Source organism: Sinohyriopsis cumingii, chromosome 15 (genome assembly GCF_028554795.1).
Source record: "Sinohyriopsis cumingii isolate HCF-2022 chromosome 15, ASM2855479v2, whole genome shotgun sequence".
NCBI classification, from domain to species: Eukaryota; Metazoa; Mollusca; class Bivalvia; order Unionida; family Unionidae; genus Sinohyriopsis; species Sinohyriopsis cumingii.
This window is the reverse complement of record NC_142975.1, coordinates 18,803,768-18,827,631: the sequence shown is the minus strand read 5'-3', so window position 1 is coordinate 18,827,631 and position 23,864 is coordinate 18,803,768. Positions and strand designations below refer to the sequence as shown.

Sequence of the window (23,864 nt, the reverse complement as noted above, 5' to 3'; positions counted from 1 at the left end):
CAGTAATTAGCCAATACTTAAACAGTAATTAGCCAACACTTAATATAAAATCTTTGTATTTACTTGAGTTAGTAGTTTATCAGCAATGGGATAAATGTATGTATTGCATGTAAATTTGGCAAAATATATTGGAAATTCTCCAACTAGGGGAATTCTATTCCTAGGCAAGACAGAACACTGTAAGGATTGTCTCACTTTGCAGTTATGAATTGGATAATGACTTGGGCTCTGTCAGTACAAAGATCAAGGACATTGTTTTAAAAGGATGAATGATAATATGTATAAGAAATGCTAAAGTGGCATTTTTTAGTGGAGCATCAGCAATTCTGACTTCAGGGATTTTCTTCATATTGTTAGCTAATGTCTTGCATATATATGTAATGTGCTGTACATGCTGGCTAGTGTCATGCACATACTGTGCTGTACATGCTAGCTAGTGTCATGCAGATACTGTGTGCTGTGCATGCTGGCTAGTGTCATGCATATTTTGCTGTACATGCTGGCTAGTGTAATCTGTATACTGTGTTGTACATGCTGGCTAGTGTCATGGATACACTGTGTTGTACATGCTGGCTAGTGTCATGCATATACTGTGCTGTACATGCTGGCTAGTGTAATCTGTATACTGTGCTGTACATGCTGGCTAGTGTCATGCATATACTGTGCTACATAAACCTTGTGAGGTCCAGACCTGTCATGAGACTTGATTGGTTAAATCCTGAATTTGTTAGTTCCACTGACTAATATGCTGATTGAATTTCCATCCTGTGTCACTTTGGAATATTGTTTACAATAATTGCATAAATACCTTTCGTTTAGAGTAATTGAATTCAAGCCATAGATAATTATCAACCCAATGTGGCTGAAAAATTCTTTGTCTCTTAGGCATGTCATATTTGACATTTTTTGCTGGCACAAAGTCTGGCTTATGTCTCTTCGGATAAATAGTTATATCAGACTCAATAGCAGTTGTACATGTATCCATCCAGTTTCGCATGAATCTTCCTTATTACCTTCCTTGCCAAAATAATTTAGCAAACTCATGTGATCCACTTATTAAAGTTCATTTTATTTGACAACTACTTCTAAACTGATACTAACATGCATTTTGTAATTTAAATATAAATAGAATTCCTTGATTAGCACACAAGTACAATATAGCACACAGACATTGATCCTCTGTATGATTCAGGGGTGACCAACCTTTTATTGGCTCATGGCCAAAACAGATAAAATGTTTGAGGTCATGGGCTGCATGAACAAGAATAGCACCTAATCATGTATTATGCATATGAATTAAAATGCATGTTTTCAAAAGGACTACCTACATGGCTGATGGCCCCACAATGTCAAGGACTGGGTCACAATGTCAAGGACTGGGTCACATCTAGCCCATGGGCTGTGGGTTGGACACACAGTGGTTATATCAATTAAAAATTAAGGAATCATTGCTGTCATTTAGTTAGTTCAGAAAGGAAAATATAAAGTTCTTTCCCTTACTGGATTGAAATCACAGGGTAATTGTGAGTTTGAGCAAACACAATACATAGCTGTTTAAAACGTTGCTGAATAATCATACGGGATTTGCTTTATTCGAAGTGTTTTGACTTGCCAATAATGCAATCGTTTTTTACAAGATGCATTCACATGGTAATAGAACACACACACACACACACACACGCACAACAGGTAGTAATGACTACTAATATTTTAGGTGTGATACACCAAAGGATGTAAATGAATAAATAAAGACAGGTTGATTGGAAGACATGAATGGCCAGATAAAGGTCGATAAAATGATTAAAGCATGAAAATTAGCTAAAGTAAAATTTATACAAGTCATGTATGTGCATTTAATCATCTTAAATTAATTATAAAGTTTTGTTTTAAAATTTTTTGTTTAACCAGAGTCACTTCAATCTTAATTATTTAATGGTCTGCAGTTTAACTGCCAACAAGAAACTTCCAGATGAAAATTAATAATTGCTGTAAACTTATACAATTGTGGCCAGGTACTAAACTAGGTCAAGAAAAGAGTACATTAAGTCTAATCATCACAATATAGGGTAGTACCTTTAGGTTGAAGTCTAATCATCACAATATAGGGTAGTACCTTTAGGTTGAAGTCTAATCATCACAATATAGGGTAGTACCTTTAGGCTGAAGTCTAATCATCACAATATAGGGTAGTACCTTTAGGCTGAAGTCTAATCATCACAATATAGGGTAGTACCTTTAGGCTGAAGTCTAATCATCACAATATAGGGTAGCACCTTTAGGTTGAAGTCTAATCATCACAATATAGGGTAGCACCTTTAGGTTGAAGTCTAATCATCACAATATAGGGTAGCACCTTTAGGTTGAAGTCTAATCATCACAATATAGGGTAGCACCTTTAGGTTGAAGTCTAATCATCACAATATAGGGTAGTACCTTTAGGTTGATCTCATCCAAAACATTGCCTTGTACTTTAACACTGATTTTGACATATGTACTTCTCAGTGGGTGGGGGTGTAAATGACATTCCAAAGTAATATGGATGCATGTGAATCCAAATAAAGTGAATAATTACCATTGAAAGTATGTAGAATCAAATTCTAAAAAATAATACCCATTACTGAAATAGTTTGCATTAAATGCCAGGTATGTGACCTGTGTGACCTATGTGACCTGTGTGACATTTACTACAGCCCATGTTTAAACTTGTTTAAAGATGTGGAAAAGCACTTGTTCCAGTCTAATACCCTGAAAAAGTTTACTTGTCCAGCTTCAAAAATTAATAGACCAGAAAGTCAGGTCCAGCCCTTGTAATACATGATTAAAATCAATACATGTAGAGACTGAAAGAAAAAGAGAGACAAGGAAAGAAAGAGACCAGTACATTTAATAACCATAGACAATGTCAAGTCACTATGACAAATTTGTTATCTTTTTGTGTAGTAACTTTACCTGTAAACTTTAAGCATCCATTTGGAAATAAATATTTATGAATATGAAAAAAGTGGAGAAAAAGAATTGTAACACATGGTCTAGTTTTAGAACAGGATTATTTGATACTGCATTTACATTGAAACATTTGCCTACAACAAATTTCTGTAGTATCTAGGAATAAATATATAAATTACTAAGAAAGTATCTGTATTTATGTGTGATAACCATAACAATCCTTACAGCAAAAATATCTCAAAAAATTAACTTCAGCTATCAGTTGCCCAGTTTATGAAACAAGCACCATTATATGAAAAAGATATCTTTATATTCAGCTGCAACTACAGTCTGCTTGTCTCTTCTATCATTCCCTTATAAGTACATGTGCATGTCCTGTCATTTAACTTTTGGTATATATGTATATATGTGTCTTCTATCTGTTATATGGTCTTTCATTCAGTCTGTCAATATGCCCTTTCATTCTATCTGTCATACATCCTTTCATTTTATCTTTCATGTGTCCTTTGATTCTATCTGAATGTATTCCTTCCATAATGCTGTTGTTTTCTTGATTTTTGTCCTTAATACCATTGTTTTGTTTGACTGTTCTATTCTTTAGTAATGAGTTATATGAATTTAAATTGTTAAACCTACATTAAAAATCCTAAACATACACACACAGTTATTATATCCAAGTAACATGAATACATTTTCTCATTAAGTGGTTCAACGATGGTGTGAAAGACTGGTGAGACAAGCAGCCTCTGTTTCATGCCAGATATTGTAGATTGCATTAAGACATTTTTTGAAAATGAAAGGGAATCGGGCCGGGAGCTGAAAATTTCAAACTCATTAACCCCTGGAGATTTTTGTCATTTTTACCTGAAATGGTACTTGGAAACACTTTTGGGGGGTTACTTCTGAATACATCTTAATATATCTGTTTACAGGAGATTTTCATTTCCCAGGCCAAAAAGTCTCAATACTGGACACAAAATCAGGTCTTAAAAATTATGTTTTTGCCACTGTATCTATAATGCAAGTAGAAAGTCCAAATTGTTTGGTATCATTGTTGAGCTACATCTGTCTACATTTCTGTAATACCACCTGTCTTGGTGTATCCTAATGATCTTGATGCTACAGAGCTTGTAGGTAAGGGTACTATCTCATGATACATAAACATGGCGCTAGAGGTTAATGAGATAATACAGGTACATACATTATCCAGTTTATCCTACCTCACAGGCTATGCCAACTTGTGGAGTTACATGGACTATTGCCAATTGCAGGGTTACATGGGCTATTGCCACTTGGATGGTTACATGGGCTATTTCCACTTGCAAGGTTACATGGGCTATTGCCACTTGCAGGTCAAATGCGCTATTGCCACTTGCAGGGTTACATGGGCAATACCTACTTATAGGGTTACATGGGCTATGCCCACTCATAGGATTACATAGGGCTATGCCCACTTGTAGGCTTATATTGGATAATGCTTGTGCCCCATTCTCTATACATAATTTATGAATTCTTGACTTATTTTCTGCTTAATCAAAAATATACAGCAAAAATAATTGATGATAAAATTCATTAAAAGCACATGTAAGGGTGCAAATCAGAAAGCAATGTAGCCAGTATTCTGATGAATGAAAATATATGTTTAGCAAGCTGCATTTTCTTATTTAATACTGTGTAGCTGATAAATTACACTGTTGACTTGTTCTTGAACACATTCTTTTTTTCTTTCAGATTGCAAGCACTCTGAATGACAGGTAAAAAAATAAAATTATCTGCCTGAACTTTTGTACAGTTTTGAAATATACATTTCTCTGACTTAGAAAAGTAAAAACAAAAAATCATTTTTGTCTTGCTGTATTCAAATTTACCATTAGAAATATAAACCTTTACTTTGCAGTTCTGCTGTTCTGTGCCTTTTATGACAAAGCTTGTTAAGATGTCCTTAACTACCAAAATAAAGCCTTTACAACCACAGCTGTCTCTTATTATAAGGTTGAGAAAATAGAACTGAAAAGTAACTATGACATAAACCTTTAGTTCTCTATGCCCACCATTTGTAAATATGTACTCAGTTGAAGAGTGAAGTCATTTGAAAATAATAATATTGCATTTGAAAGTGTTTTTGCAGTATTAATGAGATAATACCATTCTCTGAACACACTGTGTTAATTATTATCTAGGTTTCACAAAAGAAGCAATTGATTTGAGCAAATTTGGAACTTTGGAATAAGGCTGCATATGAAAAATACATTTTTGATCAACATATGTTCATAGGCTAAGTTAATTTCAATGATTTCCACATGCAGATATGAACAACAGCAGTAGAGAACTCAAAATTATGGCATTTTTACATGTCAGAAACATATGGTTGCTAATTTAAGATCCAACAGTACAAGAAATACACAAATAAAGTAGCTTGAATAGTTATCTATGTTTATAAATGAGAAAAATCCCATAGTCACAATTGGCTGGGGAAGTGTGCTCATCATCTTAATGATTAATTGTATGTACTGCATCGTTATCACCATGTAAGACAAGATTTGTCTTTCAAAAAATGGATTTCCTTTCTTTTTAAAAATCTGTATTACATCTTATTTTGAATTTGTTGAATTTCATAAGACAGATGATGCGCAGTTGTTGGAATCCCTCACTGGGTGAATTCTCAGTTAAAAAACATCCAGTCTTTGCATGTGCTCTATAAATTTAGACCACTTTATGCATCTTTTTATTTTCACTATTTTTATTTTATATACACAAAAAGATGCACATAATTTTGTCAATTTAATATAATTCTTGCCAAATACAGTTAGTTTTACCATCTGATGAAAGTGTAAATATCCGTAACAAAACATATATGTGATTCACTGCCTCGAATCATAAAAATTACTTTTGTCTAAAAATGTCTTTGTTCAATAACTTTATGACCATTCAATTAGTCCATTATTTTTTTGGATGGAAAGAAATTGTCAGTAGTCATACCTTTTTTCTATTAATCTGAAAATAGTTTACTCAAGTTTTTCTGCCAAAATCACTTTTGGTTGGTCTTTCTGTGCTCCCTCAAAGGATGGTCAATTTTTAATCAGAGACTCAAAAGCTATCTTGGACCACTTTTGATCCCTTATTTAGTTATAACACCACAAGAATACATCCTGCATTTGTCCTAAAGTCTCCAGATTACAACAACAACATCAACATAAATAATTAACAGCTTATTGTTTACATATGTTAGCCTTTGATTACTAAGCCATATGCATCACTGTACTATTTGCATGACAGCTGGAAAGGTTCCAATCCCTAGAAGACTAGTTCTGTCTGGTTTCAGTATTGCACGGACAGAATCTGTGAAATTGTCATTTTTACCTTTTATAATTTTTTTTAAATCTGAAGTTTCATAAGTGGTTGATCTCAACTACAAAACATAATGATTGGTAGACAGCCTTAAAAATAGATTTTTGTCCTACTGCAAATTACATATTTTTTCTTCAAACCCAATGGGTACTTCACTTAGAATACAGAAGGGGCCCAGTCTGAAATTAGAGAGATTCTGGGCATCAGGCTATCATGGTTTTTGAGCAATGACTCCCAATGTTTAACTGGCTTCAGCACGTCATGTGATAAAAACATTATAATTATGCTAATTTTCTCAAACACACTACATAAGTCAAATGCTATAGCCAATTAAACATTGTGAAAAGGAATGTTATAACAAATCCTGGGAGAACATATTAGTTATAAATTTGACCTGAGAATTTAAATAGACATTATAACAGAGGAAACATTGTGTCTAAGAATGTAGTAAACAATCTTTACTGTATTTGTCAAGAATTAATTTTAAATTGACAAAATTATGTGCATCTTTTATGTGTATATTAATTTTTTTTTAAAATAGTGAGAATAAAAAGAAGATACACATACATAATTTAATTTAACACACAGAAAGTTTGCTTCTGCTTTATATTGCTTTAGTAATGCACCCTACCCAACTTGAATCTCACAAAAGTTATTATAAAAAAAAATTCATTTTTTTTTGACACAGCGTACATGTACTGCATATGTATTGTAAAATATTCAGACTTCAAAATGTGATAGTGCAAGAGCCATATATTACCTCCTTAAATGGGGACCATATATTTATAATAAAATGGAACCAGTTTGTATGAGGTGACCATATATTTATAATAAAATGGAACCAGTTTGTACGTGGGGACCATATATTTATAATAAAATGGAACCAGTCTGTCCATGGGGACCATATATTTATAATAAAATGGAACCAGTTTGTATGTGGGAACCAAATATTTATAATAAAATGGAACCAGTTTGTATGTGGGGACCATATATTTATAATAAAATGGAACCAGTTTGTATGTGGGGACCATATATTTATAATAAAATGGAATCAGTTTGTATGTGGGGACCTTATATTTATAATAAAATGGAACCAGTTTGTATGTGAGGACCATATATTTATAATAAAATGGAACCAGTTTGTATGTGGGGACCATATATTTATAATAAAATGGAACCAGTTTGTATGTGGGGACCACATATTTATAATAAAATGGAACCAGTTTGTATGTGGGGACCATATATTTATAATAAAATGGAACCAGTTTGTATGAGGTGACCATATATTTATAATAAAATGGAACCAGTTTGTATGTGGTGACCATATATTTATAATAAAATGGAACCAATTTGTATGTGGAGACCATATACTTATGGTAAAATGGAATCTATCTGTATGTGAGGACCATATAATTAAGGTAAAATGGAACATACAATGTATGTACCACTTTTATTGGAACTGTATTGGTTCTGTATCATTTTATTATAAATAACTGAATAAAGTGATATTTCATCTGGAGTCAATTTGTGGTTAATTGAACACTGGGGAAGTATTGCAAAAAGCCTAAGTATTCTTACATACTGAATTGTGTGGACACATTAAAAATTCAGCTTAGGCTAGAGAAAATCAATTGAGGATAAAAGTGATATGTAATGAAAAAGTTGAACTAGTTATACTTACATTTTGGATACTTACATTTAACAGACAAGTTTAGATTATATTTTTATATTTCTAAAAAATATATTTAAAACAATTTTTATTTTTTGTTTCTGTGGTAATCATGAACACACATGTCACTTTTATAATTTCTCCCAAGTCTTAATATAAATACTATTTGTGCAAGTGCTATAGAGCTATTAATATATATCTGTACTATTTGTGCAGGTGCTATTGAGCTATTGTTATATACCCATACTAATTGTGCAGGTGCTATAGAGCTATTGTTATATATCTATACTATTTCTGCAGGTGCTTAAGAGCTATTGTTATATATCTGTACTATTTGTGCAGGTGCTATAGAGCTATTGTTATATATCTATACAATTTGTGCAGGTGTTATCTAGATTCAGCTCAAAATGTATGCCTTGTTCTGAAACAATTCAGCATACAGGGAACTGGGAAATCAGCATGGTTAATGAGTACTTGCAAAACAACAATTCAGCATGGCCAGGGTTAAGACATGAAAATATTGTTAATTTTTTTCTTCCCAAGACTTATTTAAAGAAAAATACTGATTTCTTTTTCAGGGTGGTGAAGACAATTTTAGACAGTGAAGCCATAGCCATAAAGGCATTTGACAGGGAGGTGCTGAAGAGTAAAGTGGTGGACTGTAGAAAAGAGAAAAATATTTTAAGGGATTTACATTACCTGAGTTGTGAGTATTTAAGTACACAAAAGAGATAATAGCTATTGATATGTCTACCTTTTTATTCATAAGCTTTTTTAGTTTCAGAGCATAATGCTCATGACAAACTGTTCAAATACATTGTACTAGCATATGTACTGTAAATAATTACTTTGTTTGGTCTATTGATTACTCAATACACCACAGTGTACTAGCATATGTACTGTAAATAATCACTTTGTTTAGTCTATCGATTGCTGCTAAAACTGCAAAGACCCAAATCTATTGGTGCATTATTAAATTAATTTGAAATTGAAAACCATACTCTCAGAATTCAGTTAGCAACAAATAGTGCAATTGACATGTAATTTATTTTATATGTAATTAACTTTTAAAAACTGTCAGCCTGTGCCTTAGTGTTAAATCAAACTTAAAACCCCACTGATCCATGTTTGCATAATAGAATTCAGAAGTGTGTTTGATGAAGGCAAAGATAAAACAAAAACAGCTCAAATCAATGAGCTTGACTAAGAGCAAAGTAAAAAGGTGTCAACATTTATCCATACTGCCAGACCCAGAACTTGATGGAAAATAGGAAATCAATTTTTAAATCAAAGTCAAATCAATATACACCTTTGTATAAGGTTAATAGATACATTTTTTGTGTGTGAAGAGAATACACATTTTTTTAACAATTATATTTGTTAACAGTCAAATGTTGGATGATAGTAACTTCAGTGTAAAGTATTTTGATATTTTAAATAGTATGGCTAAATCCAAAGCATGTGGACCTGATCTCTTCATGTACAACACTTCTAGGCAGATTCTCCCTGCAGGACTTTAGGTGGAATCAGGGTGTATTCTGCTTAAAAACCAAAAATTTTCAGATGGACTTTAGGTGTACTTGGAATAGGTGATAGACTGAGACTGTCTAAAGGTTAAACATTATTTTTCATTTTCCCCCTAAAAGATAATTATTGGTAGCCTGGCCTCCCATGATACTCTGCACATGAGGAATGACCAATACAGGTGGAGAAATTCAAGAGGGCAAAAATAATATAAAAATGTTTTGGCATCAAATTAAGTGATTTCCAGCTGACATAACCAATGGATTTTTTTTGTATTCATCACAACTACATCAAATAAAGAAGGACTGAGTGTTTTTTTAAAGTGTCACTATGCAGTATTGTCATTTTCAGCCATTATGTGTGAGTTGGGGTAGGAGGCAAAGGTTACAGTAATAGATTGCAAAATCAGTTTTGCCTTTTTTGCTTGTGTTGGTCTGTGTGTGTCTCAGAGATGCTTTTTTTTAATGAAAGTTGGATCGATTGTATTTTACCTTTATTTTATAATTAAGTCTCAACATTTTATAATAGGTTGATTTTCATGTCATTGAACACATTTATATTTTAGAATGCGTTAATGGTACTAATCATGGTGTCGGGTGTATGGAATTTGGTTGGCAATAAAATAGGTGCTTATTTGTGCAATGCAATTTTGGAGAAGAATGCTTGATTGGAATCACTGCTGGCAAGACCTAAGAAGTAGACATGCAATAAAAAAGGAATAATAATGCTCTAAAACATCCAACATCTGTTTAGTTTCAATTATCTTCAATATTAGACACCCCTAAGAGAAAATATTATTTAAAGGATTCAAAAGCCATACGGATACACTTGGCAGTAGCAATGTTTATTTGATTTTTACTTTGGTAACATATGAGCACAGTGTATATTTGTTTGTACTTTTTGCATGGTATCTGTGTTATGTAGGTAAGTAGTTGCACCTAAAAAAATGTGCAATTGATTCAAATAGTTTGATTTTGATAACCTTGAAATTGAATAACCTTGAAAATTCAATATCACTATGATGATAAGACATTCCATTGGGCAGGAATGATAGATTGATAGCCATCATCTTTCTTGTTGGGGGTGGGGGTAGTTTTAAATATATTTAGCAGTAATGGCACATTAACAAGCTATATATTTTAACAACAAGCAATATTCATGTCAGTGAACTCAGTTTTGGATACTGGTTGCATGCCTATGGAAATTCACAGACCTGCATGAGTAGTATTGTGATATACTCTTGTATTGTCACGCTTTGAGCAGCAATTCTGGTCACAGGCAACTGTGAGATAATTCCTACATATTTGACCAGTTTTACATTTCAAGGTACAAGTTATTAGATGGTACATTTCAAGTTACAAGTTATTAGATGGTACATTTCAAGTTACAAATTATTAGATGGTTAAAATCTGGACACTTCTTTAAAAAGTTTACCTTAAATCTTTGCATACTAAGTTACTTCAGTTGATACATCTATGTTGTAACTATTTTGGTAGCATTTGACCACTCTGGTTGCCTAGTGGTTAGAGCGTCCAATTCGTATATGGGAGATTAGCAGGTATGAACCCCAGCTGAGTCATACTAAAGACTTATAAGAATGGTACGAACAGCTGCCTTGCTTGGTGCTCAGCATTAGAGGTTAGTATTAGGAATGGTCAACCTGGTGTCAGAATAATGTGACTGGGTGAGACATCATCCTACATGTCTGCAGCATGATGACCCAGTGCTAGACATCACTATAAACTGCCACACAGCAGACATTGTAGCAGTATGACTGAATATTTTTAAAGCTACATTAAAAATCTAAAACACACACACACACATTTGGCAGCATTTTAAATTTGCACTATGTGGAGCATACATCCATTCATGCTTCAGAAAGTTGGAATTGTATCATTGCATTTTACATACAGGTCTGTCTGCAAAATAATATTTTCCAGTTACAAAACTGCATAAAACTGTTAATATTGCTCTCCTGAAGTCAAAATATCATTAGTGCCAGAGTAAATTAAAAAGGAAAATATTAAATGGTTAAAAATATCTCTTAAGATCGTCAGTGGCAAACTTAGCATCAACCTTACAGCAGATCACTTTCTTCATGCTAACATTGCTCAGTTAATAGATACATAAAGTGAATAATTTCTGTGTCAAAATAAATTATTGATTTAAGATATAGATCTATTCTCTTGAGCATGTATTTCATATAGTACTGATATAAATACTTGACTTACACAGATTTCCAGTCATGGCTATCACATTGTAACCAGCAAAATATTAGTTTTCTAAATAAAAGATTTATATAAATGGGAAAACTGTAGAATTCCAAAAGTTACATTGCATAAATAAGTATCTGTTGGATTACCAAGTTAATCTCACCCACCATGACTGCATTACCAAGTTAATCTCACCCACCATGACTGCATTACCAAGTTAATCTCACCCACTCTGACTGCATTACCAAGTTAATCTCACCCACTCTGACTGCATTACCAAGTTAATCTCACCCACCCTGACTGCATTACCAAGTTAATCTCACCCACTCTGACTGCATTACCAAGTTAATCTCACCCACTCTGACTGCATTACTGATTAATCCATTTTATAATACAAATATGCTGCATGACAAGAAAGTCTGTATTTTAAAAAAGGTTTGAAGCTTAATATTAAAAAGTGGTAAGACAAAATTAATGAAACTTTCATTTTTTTTAAAAAAAAGCATATCTAACAAACACAGATAAACATTCACACATGCAAAAAACACAATCACATGATTTTGCAATGTCTCCCTTCCCCAACCCTACCTCCAACCCAAGTCAAATATAATGGCTGAAAATGACAGTACTACATAAGGACATGTTAAACAAATGCTCAAAAGACCCATATCACTTTACTTTGCTGTCATGGAAACATATATAAAAATGTGTTTTCAATGTTTTTTTATACTTTTTCCCCCACTGCTTGCAGCAGAGACAGTTTGATTTGATCATGTCCATCAGTCTGTACATTCATCTGTCCAGACCAGCTTTGGTCAGTTCCTATTTGGATAGAGTTGTGGCCCTTGACAATTAATGCTTATCATTGTATGGGATGCTGCTTGTAACCAGCATTGGTCCAGAAACATTCAACATAATTCTGATGCAGTTTGGTGTGAACATTGTCTCATAGATGACCCTCATATCCATTTTAGGGATTTAACTATTTTGTTAGAGTTATGGCCCCTGAATGCATCTTCTCCAAACTTTAGTTTTCCAATGTAAGTTGCCCTGTTCAAGGCTATCCTGAACATATTCTAGAGATCAGAATCTTTGCCATGTATCCACCATTACTAGTTCTAGCTATAAAAAAGGTGGGGGTCAACATTGATAGAGTTTCATACATATATTTTTATTTTGAAGAAAAAATGGTCAAATAATTGCATCATTCAATAAGTCATGGTGCTTTCATAGCTTTTTTCATCACTTGTCTCTGAGTGAAATGGTTCTTCACATAGTATAGCCAGTCCTAGTCACAACAACCAAGTTTGCTTCCATCCAAATCAATCTGGCATGTATGAGAAGATTCAGTCAGAAATATAAATCTATACTTCATCTCTAATATTTGCTGTCATTATATTTTAAATCTTATTGCATTATTCTTTATTTAATAAAACTGTTTTTCTAAAACTATGATTTTTGCATACCTATAACCTATTTATGACAAGAGTAAAATCTAATGGTATAACAATATATAAAGGAAATATGGTAGATTGTTGTTTGGAAATTGCTTTTGGAGTTGGAAGCTCATTATTCCACAGTTTATTCAATATTCCTTGGTCAAAGTAAGTCTATCAAACTGTATCTTGGACAGCATGTATGAAGATCTTCCTAGAGAAATAACTACATGTAACATTTTGTATCAACAAAGTCTGTGAGTATTGTGTGATATTAACATTTTCTAATTTAAAAAGTATTTTAAAATTTAGAGCTGTTTTAAAATAATTCTGAATTTGTGTAGACCATTTTTTATTTTACAATATTTCTTTATTTTTATTCAGCACCAGCCACCCCTCTTGTGGATGTGAGCCATTGTTCACGTAGTGAGGACACTGTCATCTTGGCATTGAGTGCATCAAGCATTGGTCATGATGTGGTGGATCAGTATGAGATACATTTCTGCTCCGAGGAACAGAAAAATTTGGAAATTGAGGTACAGTCTTCTGTTGTTTATATGTCCCCACTGCTTGCAGTAGTATTATTCTTTATGGTAGTGTTTGTATGTCCCCACTGCTTGCAGTATGTATCTTTATGGTAGTGTTTTGTAGGTCCCCACTGCTTGCAGTATGTATCTTTATGTTAGTGTTTGTATGTCCCCACTGCTTGCATTAGTATGTATCTTTATGGTAGTGTTTGTATGTCCCCACTGCTTGCAGTAGTATGTATCTTTATGGTAGTGTTTGTATGTCCCCACTGCTTGCAGTAGTATGTATGTTTATGGTAGTGTTTGTATGTCCCCACTGCTTGCAGTAGTATGTATCTTTATGTTAGTGTTTGTATGTCCTCACTGCTTGCAGTAGTATTATTCTTTATGGTAGTGTTTGTGTGTCCCCACTGCTTGCAGTATGTATCTTTATGGTAGTGTTTTTGTGTCCCCACTGCTTGCAGTAATATGTATCTTTATGGTAATGTTTGTATGTCCCCGCTGCTTGCAGTATGTATCTTTATGTTAGTGTTTGTATGTCCCCACTGCTTGCATTAGTATGTATCTTTATGGTAGTGTTTGTATGTCCCCACTGCTTGCAGTAGTATGTATGTTTATGGTAGTGTTTGTATGTCCCCACTGCTTGCAGTAGTATGTATGTTTATGGTAGTGTTTGTATGTCCCCACTGCTTGCAGTAGTATGTATCTTTATGGTAGTGTTTGTATGTCCCCACTGCTTGCAGTAGTATGTATCTTTATGTTAGTGTTTGTATGTCCTCACTGCTTGCAGTAGTATTATTCTTTATGGTAGTGTTTGTATGTCCCCACTGCTTGCAGTATGTATCTTTATGGTAGTGTTTGTGTGTCCCCACTGCTTGCAGTAATATGTATCTTTATGGTAATGTTTGTTTGTCCCCGCTGCTTGCAGTATGTATCTTTATGTCAGTGTTTGTATGTACATCAGCACAAGAATGGCTATGTGATGCCAACTTCAAATACAGTTAAAAAATAATGAAAAACAAAACAATTGCACAATTATTTACTGTAGGAAGTTAAAGTCTCCTAAAATTAAAAAATGGAGTACATCAAGATAAAGTATACAAAGTAAAGAAGATCAGACTCTGTCAAAATTGTAAGAAATAAAAAAATAAATGAAACACATGTAATGCTTGCAGCAGAGTCATCTTTGTTAGGCCATGCTGTCTGTATGTCTGTATGTCCCTTGTTAGGTCATGCTGTCTGTATGTCTGTATGTCCCTTTGTTAGGCCATGCTGTCTGTATGTCTGTATTTCCCTTTGTTAGGCCATGCTGTCTGTATGTCCCTTGTTTGAGCCATGCTGTCTGTAAGTCCAAAGAAACTTGTTAGAAAAGATTGTACAAAACCACGCACTTTAGAAAATTAAAATTTAGTAAGCATATTTATATGTATACCTGGACAATGTCATATTAAATTTTCAGGCAATTACAAAATGTTTTTAATTTGTAATACCTTTTTTTTTTTAACCTTTCTGACAAAAACTTGTTAGCACAATTAAATGAAAACCACTTGAGGTAGAAAAATGAATTTTCGCTTGCCTATTTGTATTTAAATGTAGATGTCCTGATAATATATTCAGGTCATTACATCAAGTTTTACACATTTGTAAACTTTGTGACCTAAGATATTTTGGTCTACTATGGGGACTTATATGTTTTGCAAACATGAATTCAGTGTTGGTCATATTCATATCAAAATATTCAAGTTTTCAAAGGAAATTGTCAGTATTTGGTCACATTCATATCAATTTATTCCACACTGCTACATTATTTGATTCAGAATTGTACACCCAACCAATAGATTGCTACACATTATTCCATGCAGAATAGTATATCCAACCAATGGATTGCTACTACATTATTCCATGCAAAGTAGTACATCCAACCAATAGATTGTTACTACATTATTCAATACAGAATTGTACATCTTACTACATTATTCAATACAGAATTGTACATCTAACCAATAGATTGTTGCTACATTATTCCATGCAGAATAGTACATCCAACCAATAGATTGATACTACATTATTCCATGCAAAATAGTACATCCAACCAATAGATTGATACTACATTATTCCAAGCAAAATAGTACATCCAACCAGTAGATTATTGCTGCATTATTCCATACAGAATGGCAACAGATTCTGGAAAGGCATTGGTGCTGGAAGTTGGGGGTTTCTTTGAGAGGAAACAATTAAGCAGATCATTGGAATGCTATAAGATTGATACCAGTCAACTGTATACACAGATGTTTTCCATTCAAAGAATACACAAATGTTTTCCATTCAAAGATTACACAAATGTTTTCCATTCAATGATTACAGAATGTTTTCCATTCAAAGATTACACAGATTTTTTCCATTCAAAAACTGCACAAATCTTTTTCCATTAAAAAACCACACAAATGTTTTCTATTAAAAGATTATACAGATGTTTTCCATTCAAAGATTTCAAAGATGTTTTCCATTCAAAGATTTCACAAGTGTTTTCCATTAAAATATTACACAGATGTTTTCCATTCAAAGACTATACAAATGTTTTCCATTCAAAGACTACACAGTTTTCCATTCAAGGACTACACAAATGTTTTCTGTTCAAAGACTACACAAATCATTCCATTCAAAGACTGCACAAATGCTTTCCATTCAAATACTACACAAATGTTTTCCATTCAAAGACTACACAAATGTTTTCATTCAAAGACTACACAATTTTTTTCATTCAAAGACTGCACAAGTGGTTTGGTTTCCATGGTCTCTGACTATAAGCCCCTCATTAAACCACTGGCCCATTTATAATACAGATATAGTTATATATCCAGTTAGATTTGTTATGTTACTTCTGACAAATTTATGTCAGGCAATTTGAAAAGTTGGCAGTTGAGAACAGATAATAGTTTCATTTGACATCAATATATACACTGTACTGCATGCATAATATGCACTGTGCTGACACAGCCCTTATGATGTGTATATAATATGCACTGTGCTAACACAGCCCTTATGATGTGTGTATAATATGCACTGTGTTGACACAACCCTTATGATGTGTGTATAATATGCACTGTGCTGACACAGCCCTTATGATGTGTGTATAATATGCACTGTGCTGACACAGCCCTTATGATGTGTGTATAATATGCACTGTGCTGACACAGCCCTTATGATGTGTGTATAATATGCACTGTGCTAACACAGCCCTTATGATGTGTGTATAATATGCACTGTGTCGACACAACCCTTATGACATGTGCATAATATGCACTGTGTTGACACAGCTCTTATGATGTGTGTATAATATGCACTATGCTGACACAGCCCTTATGATGTGTGTATAATATGCACTGTGCTGACACAGCCCTTATGATGTGTGTATAATATGCACTGTGCTGACACAGCCCTTATGATGTGTGTATAATATGCACTGTGCTGACACAGCCCTTATAATGTGTGTAGATTAGTACTGTGCTGACAGCTACTATGTGGTGTGTGTTTAATATATAAAGTGCTGACACAGCCCTTATGATGTGTGTATAATATGCACTGTGCTGACACAGCCCTTATGATGTGTGTATAATATGCACTGTTCTGACACAGCCCTTATAATGTGTGTAGATTAGTACTGTGCTGACAGCAACTATGTGGTGTGTGTATATGTATTGTGCTGACACAACCACTGTGTTGTGTGTATAATATTTACTTTGCTGACATAGCCACTAAGTTATGTGTGTATATATTTTGCTGACACACCCTATGAATGTATACTATTATGTGCTCACACAGCTCAATGTTGTGTGTATAATATGTACTGTGCTGACTCAGACCTATGTGGTGTGTTTAATATGTACTGTGCTGACACACCCTATGCTGTATGTATACTATTCTGTGCTGACATAGATCAGTGTTATGTATATAATATAAACTGTGCTGACTCAGCCCTATGTTGTGTGTATATAATGTATTGTGCTGAGATAGCCACTGTGTTTGTGAACAAGTCATAATGTGCTGACACAGCCAATGTCTTGTATTTACAAATTGCACTATGCTGACACAGCCCAATCATGTGCGTATAATATACAATGTGTTGCATTATGTATATTTAATTTATATTATGTGCTTGACCTTTGTCCATGATTGAGGGTTGAGCTTTTACCTACCTGACTTTTGTAAGTTTTTAAGAGATATGTACAAAATTGAGTTCAATTCCTAACTGTATTTATGAGTTTAGTATGTTCTAGAAGCAAACTTGTTAAAATATATTTTTGAATTTTCATTAGTTTTTTCTGTATAGAAAATGCTATTATGATAGCTATTGCTATAGGTCAAGTAGGGACATATATAAAGATATTATTGCAAACAAAGTCTTCTTTCCTGTTTTAATATCAATCTTTGTGAATCTATGATCAGAGAATATAGTTATGTTCAGTTACAACATGAGAGGAATTATTTATTTAAATTATTCATTGGAATTACAAAGTGCTCATTGACCTTTTGGACTAAAATACTACTTTGGTATTATTGAGAACTCATTCAAAGAATTCTGGATAATATTGTGGTACATCAAGTCATTCAAAACTCTTGGTAGATCAGGACATTCAAGATGAGTGGAATTAATTCAGGACATTCTACACTTTTGAACTTGTGATTGAACATTTAGGATTATTTAGGATTTAATTCACAATACCGTATATGTCTTTTAAATTTTCACTTTGTATTCAAGGGCAATAAATTATCTGTTGATTTTACTAATCTTATTGGTTTTGCTTCATTCTTTTACATAGTTGAAGACCACAGAGTCATAACAACTGACACATCCCTATGTTGTGTATATAGTGTGCACCATTCTGTAGGAATTTTCTTAAAATGTTTTACACCTGAACATCACTGATTTTAACCCACTTTTTACCAAGCACTAATTCTATATATGCTAAGTAAAAGAAACTTTAGAAGTATTAAATAGTTTATGTGGATGTATGTTTTTACCCTGGGAAATTGAAGACACACTGGGATATATGGGATGTAGGAATTATTATTACCACTAGATGGAAAAAAAATTGACACAAAACTGTGGTATAAATAAATTTACAATGTTCTGCTTAGATTTGCTTGTATGTTACCTTTTTATTTTCAAAATTGTAAATAATTTGTTCATCTACATAGAATACTTTTAATTACCCTAAAAAGCTGGTTCCTCCCATTTTCCTTACACCATATTTTAAAACTTTGTGAGTGTGCTTTTTAAACCCAGTAAAAAAAAAAACATTCAAGTTGGAGTACTGTAACTAAGGAATGTTTTACCTATACTAAGAAACATGTGTTTAAACGGATGACCATCAGACAGTGAATCTCCTTTGATTATCTGAATTATTTTATGGATTAACTGAAGACGTTATGAATAGACAATTATAAAAATAGATGACTAATGCCCCACAACCTGTGATTACTCATTGGGGTATACAAGAAGACCATGTAGACAAATCACTTTCTCAGTAAAGTAGATTATACAAGAAGACCATGTAGACAAACCACTTTCTCAGTAAAGTAGATTAACTTGTGAGATTCATATATATATATATATATATATATATATATATATATATATATATATATATATATATATATATATATATATATATATGCAGGTTATTCAGTTTTTCTTTTAACAATAAACTAAACTGGGTTGACATTTATTTTGTGATAAAGTAGTCATCATCTTCAGCATATGTGTCCACAAGTTTTTATTGTTTCACTTTTATTCAGTGGTACATTAGCCCTTGATAATCTAGTTTGGACAGTTTTTTTTAAATCCAGAATATCATTACACATGATGGGCTTCCATAATTAAATTCCTGAACTATTATAAGTGATTGAACTCATTTTCATATTTACGGCACACTACCCTTTGATAATCTAATTTGGATACAGTCTATCTTTTTATCCAGAGTATCATTACATATGATTGAGCTTCCATAATTAAATTCCTGAACCATTATAAGTGATCAAACATATTTTCATATTTATGGCTTATTTGGAGTTATACACTAAAACCTGTTTTGTGAGACAATCCCTTCTGCCAACAAAAAGCAGTCTGTCAATGCAGGTGGTCTCTCATAACAGGTTTGTGCAATATTACCATTTTTCAAAGTAAAAAAGAGAAAATATCCACAGTTGATGTACATGTATTTTATCCATTGTTTATAGTTCTTATCAAAATATTGCAATTCTTTCATCTCAAAGTAATTTTGTATAGCAATAAAGATACACAATTATCATTAAGCATCAACAATTATATCTTAAGTTGATTTGTACATATAGGTTAGCATATGAATTTTGTCCCTGTCCATAAGTTAATTTGATAAATCCATTAATTTCAAACTCACTTTAAATGTAACATAAGAACTGCACAATTATCTACAATAACTTACTCATCCTGTTTATGAATTAGTGGCTTTGTTCAGGCTTTAGGTAGATAGACAAAGGGTTTAACTGGATACACTGCACCAAAGAAAACAGATGATGACTTGGTGTGGGTTTTAATAATGGTAACATGAAAAAATAAACAACACAGACATATTACAATGACAATCAAGTCTGAAAAAACGAGAATCATTTTTTATATATTGACTCCAAAGACAAATGACATTCACTAACCACTACAATGAAGCCTTTCAAAAGACCATTATCAGGATTATTGAGTTTTTCATAATTGGTAAATACAAATATGAACATTGAATGGACAATGTATATTTGTAACAGATCCTTGTAAAGAATCAACATTTAATCATAATGGTATGTACAGGATTTTTGCACTACAATAGTGATTAGTGACTTGTACTTTACTCTGTACTCTGGTTTATGGTCTGTAGCATATACAGGACTTACGCACTACAATGGTGATTAGTGACATGTATTTTACTCTGGTGTTTGATCTGTAGCATATACAGGACTTAGGTACTACAGTGGTGATTAGTGACATGTATTTTACTCTGGTTTATAGTCTGAGCATATACAAGACTTAGGCACTACAATGATGATTAGTGACATGTACTTTACTCTGGTTTATGGTCTGTAGCATGTACAGGACATAGGCACCACAATGGTGATTAGGCACTACAATGGTGATTAGTGACATGTACTTTACTCTGGTGTATGGCCTGTAGCATATACAGGGCTTAGGCACTACAATGGTGATTAGTGACATGTATTTTACTCTGCTTTATAGTCTGAGCATATACAGGACTTAGGCACTACAATGGTGATTAGTGACATGTACTTTACTCTGGTTTATGGTCTGTAGCATATGATTGCTACATGCATCCAGTATCCAATCTAGACTACTGGTTTTATTATATATATATATATATATATATATATATATATATATATATATATATATATATATATATATATATATAATAAACACTCATAAATAGTCGTGGCTTTGAATAAATAAATGTAAGTGATATGTTTCTTGGTTTTGGCTGTTGTTTTAGAACAATTTGCACATTGTCTTCAGATACTTCTAAGCAGTCATGGTTACAACAGATTGAAAAAAATCTGAAATGATCATTTGTTTTTTTGAAAAAGTCATTCATAGCTGTGTTGAAGTGCATTTGTGCCTGAAAATCATGGTCTCTGGTTATGTTCTGTAGTTGGTTGTTGATGACAGTGTATTTATGCAATAAAATCAGTCTAGTCATGACAAGTGTGGTCATACATGACAGGTGGTCACTCATAGCAGGGGTTGCTCAAGAAAGGGTTAATGTAGTGTTGAGATCACTTGATACAATTTTGAATGAAAATATGAATTATCTTTCAGATGCAAGATATGAATAGAGATGTATATCATTTCAGTGATGATATCATTGATACCATCAGTAATATCATTTCAGTGATGATATCATTGATACCATCAGTAATATCATTTCAGTGATGATATCATTGATACCATCAGTAATATCATTTCAGTGACGATATCATTGATACCATCAGTAATATCATTTCAGTGATGATATTGATACCATCAGTAATATCATTTCAGTGATAAATTCTGTTGTCAAAGACAATCTTTTTTGTGAAACAATATTGATATTTTAACTGGCTTTAGTCAGTAATTTGCATACATTATAATTTGGGTCATATTTAGAAATCCAATTTCTAACATGACTGAGATTTTTTAGACCTTATGTAAGTGATTATGTTGATATATTACTCAAACAGTGTAAGCAACATGATATATTCGTTGGTTTGTGAAGTAAATTTTCTGAGTTTACAAAAGTTAACATAAAGTAATTACAACATTTAGGGTCAATTCATACTTATCAACAGCAGTAGTACATGTACTCAGAAAACAGACTGACCTAGTTTTCAATTGGATTCAAATCAGATCTTGACTGTCCTTCATGAGGATCTGACAGAAACCATTTATGGTTATGTTTTGGTGACTTTTAAATTAGCCAATGGAAATGCAGCTTAAAAAATCTGAATGTGAATCAGATTGTTTGGCACACATTGATACTCCTCAGCCATATTGCTTCATTTCCCAAATGTGAAGAGATAAGACTTCATCTGATTGGCTGATAAAATTAGCAATTATGTTAATAACATAGAAGACTCAGAACATGATGCCTAAGTGGTCACTGTCAGAGACTTATATAGGACAATCGAGATCTGATTTTAATTAGATCGACCAATTTAAAAAAAACACAAAAAACAACAACAATGCCACTGGATTTCTTTATTTGTAAAAGTAAACACTGAGATATTATCATCACAGTATTCTTTATTGGCAACCAATGATATAGTGGAACCTAGTCTACCTAGACCACCTGGACCAGAATTAAACTAGCCAGGTGCATTGAAACTCTGATAATAAATACATTATTTTTGAGAGAAATTATTTGGGAAAATGTATAATTTATATGTACATTAGTACACAATTTATCCATGCATTGAGAAAATTAATTAATTTTGAATGACTGGATATTTGGGTAAATCAAAGTAATTCAGATATTTTAAATAAGTAATCTCAACTGGTGTATTCTAAGTTTGTTGAACATATTGTTTAATTTTTGTAGGAGACACTCATTATCAAGAATGCCCCTGAGGACCGAGTAAATGGTAGTAAGAGTTTTGTGAGCAGCACTGGAATGCTGATGATTCTGATTGAAAACCTGTGTCAATCAACAACATATTACTTCTGTCTTAGTGGCAGTAATGCTGCTGGTAAAAGTGCCAGCTCTGAGGTCATTCAGTGCACTACATTACAACAAGAAGAAAATGTGGTACCAGGTATTAAAGAATGATTCATAAGTACTATCTATTATAGTGAAACCTTGTGAAATAAATCAATCTTATAACTAGAAAAAAGCAGCTAGAGAAACATAAAAGGTGGTGGTATAAATAAGATTTGAGTGCTTCAGTTAGCAATTTTTAAGAGCAGTTTTATGATTTTTCTGCCATGGATTGTAAAATAAATTGTAAAATGTCTTTGAATCATCAGCTCATTTTGGAGACTGTTACACACACCATATATATTTCAGATGTTTAAAATGGTTGTTCAGAAATGAATTGGAATGAAAGACCTTTGTCATTAGACTAAAGATATGATATACCATTAGACAAAAGATTAGTACAAAATGATATACCATTAGACTAAAGATTAGTGTAAAATGATATGCCATGAGACTAAAGATTAGTACAAAATGATATACCATTAGACTAAAGATTAGTGTACAATGATATGCCATGAGATTAAAGATTAGTGTAAAATGATATACCGTTAGACTAAAGATTAGTGTACAATGATATGCCATGAGACTAAAGATTAGTGTAAAATGATATGCCATGAGACTAAAGATTAGTGTACAATGATATACCATTAGACTAAAGATTAGTGTAAAATGATATGCCATGAGACTAAAGATTAATATAAAATGATATACCATTAGACTAAAGATTAGTGTACAATGATATGCCATGAGACTAAAGATTAGTGTAAAATGATATACCATTAGACTAAAGATTAGTGTACAATGATATACCATTAGACTAAAGATTAGTGTAAAATGATATACCATTAGACTAAAGATTAGTGTACAATGATATACCATTAGACTAAAGATTAGTGTAAAATGATATACCATTAGACTTAAGATTAGTG

At 32.7% G+C, this 23,864-nt stretch overlaps 1 protein-coding gene across 3 annotated transcripts in view; it reads left to right on the top strand.

Annotated features, from left to right (window-relative positions):
• Positions 1–23,864, top strand: part of LOC149781364 (E3 ubiquitin-protein ligase MID1-like) — an 81,897-nt gene that overhangs the window by 45,768 nt on the left and 12,265 nt on the right. For all 3 annotated transcript variants that reach the window (XM_089935455.1, XM_089935454.1, XM_089935457.1), the window contains exons 5-8: positions 4,678–4,700; positions 8,542–8,669; positions 13,521–13,672; positions 22,780–22,993. In XM_089935455.1, coding sequence (XP_089791581.1) covers positions 4,678–4,700; positions 8,542–8,669; positions 13,521–13,672; positions 22,780–22,993 — 517 coding nt within the window. The remainder of the gene's footprint in view (positions 1–4,677; positions 4,701–8,541; positions 8,670–13,520; positions 13,673–22,779; positions 22,994–23,864) is intronic.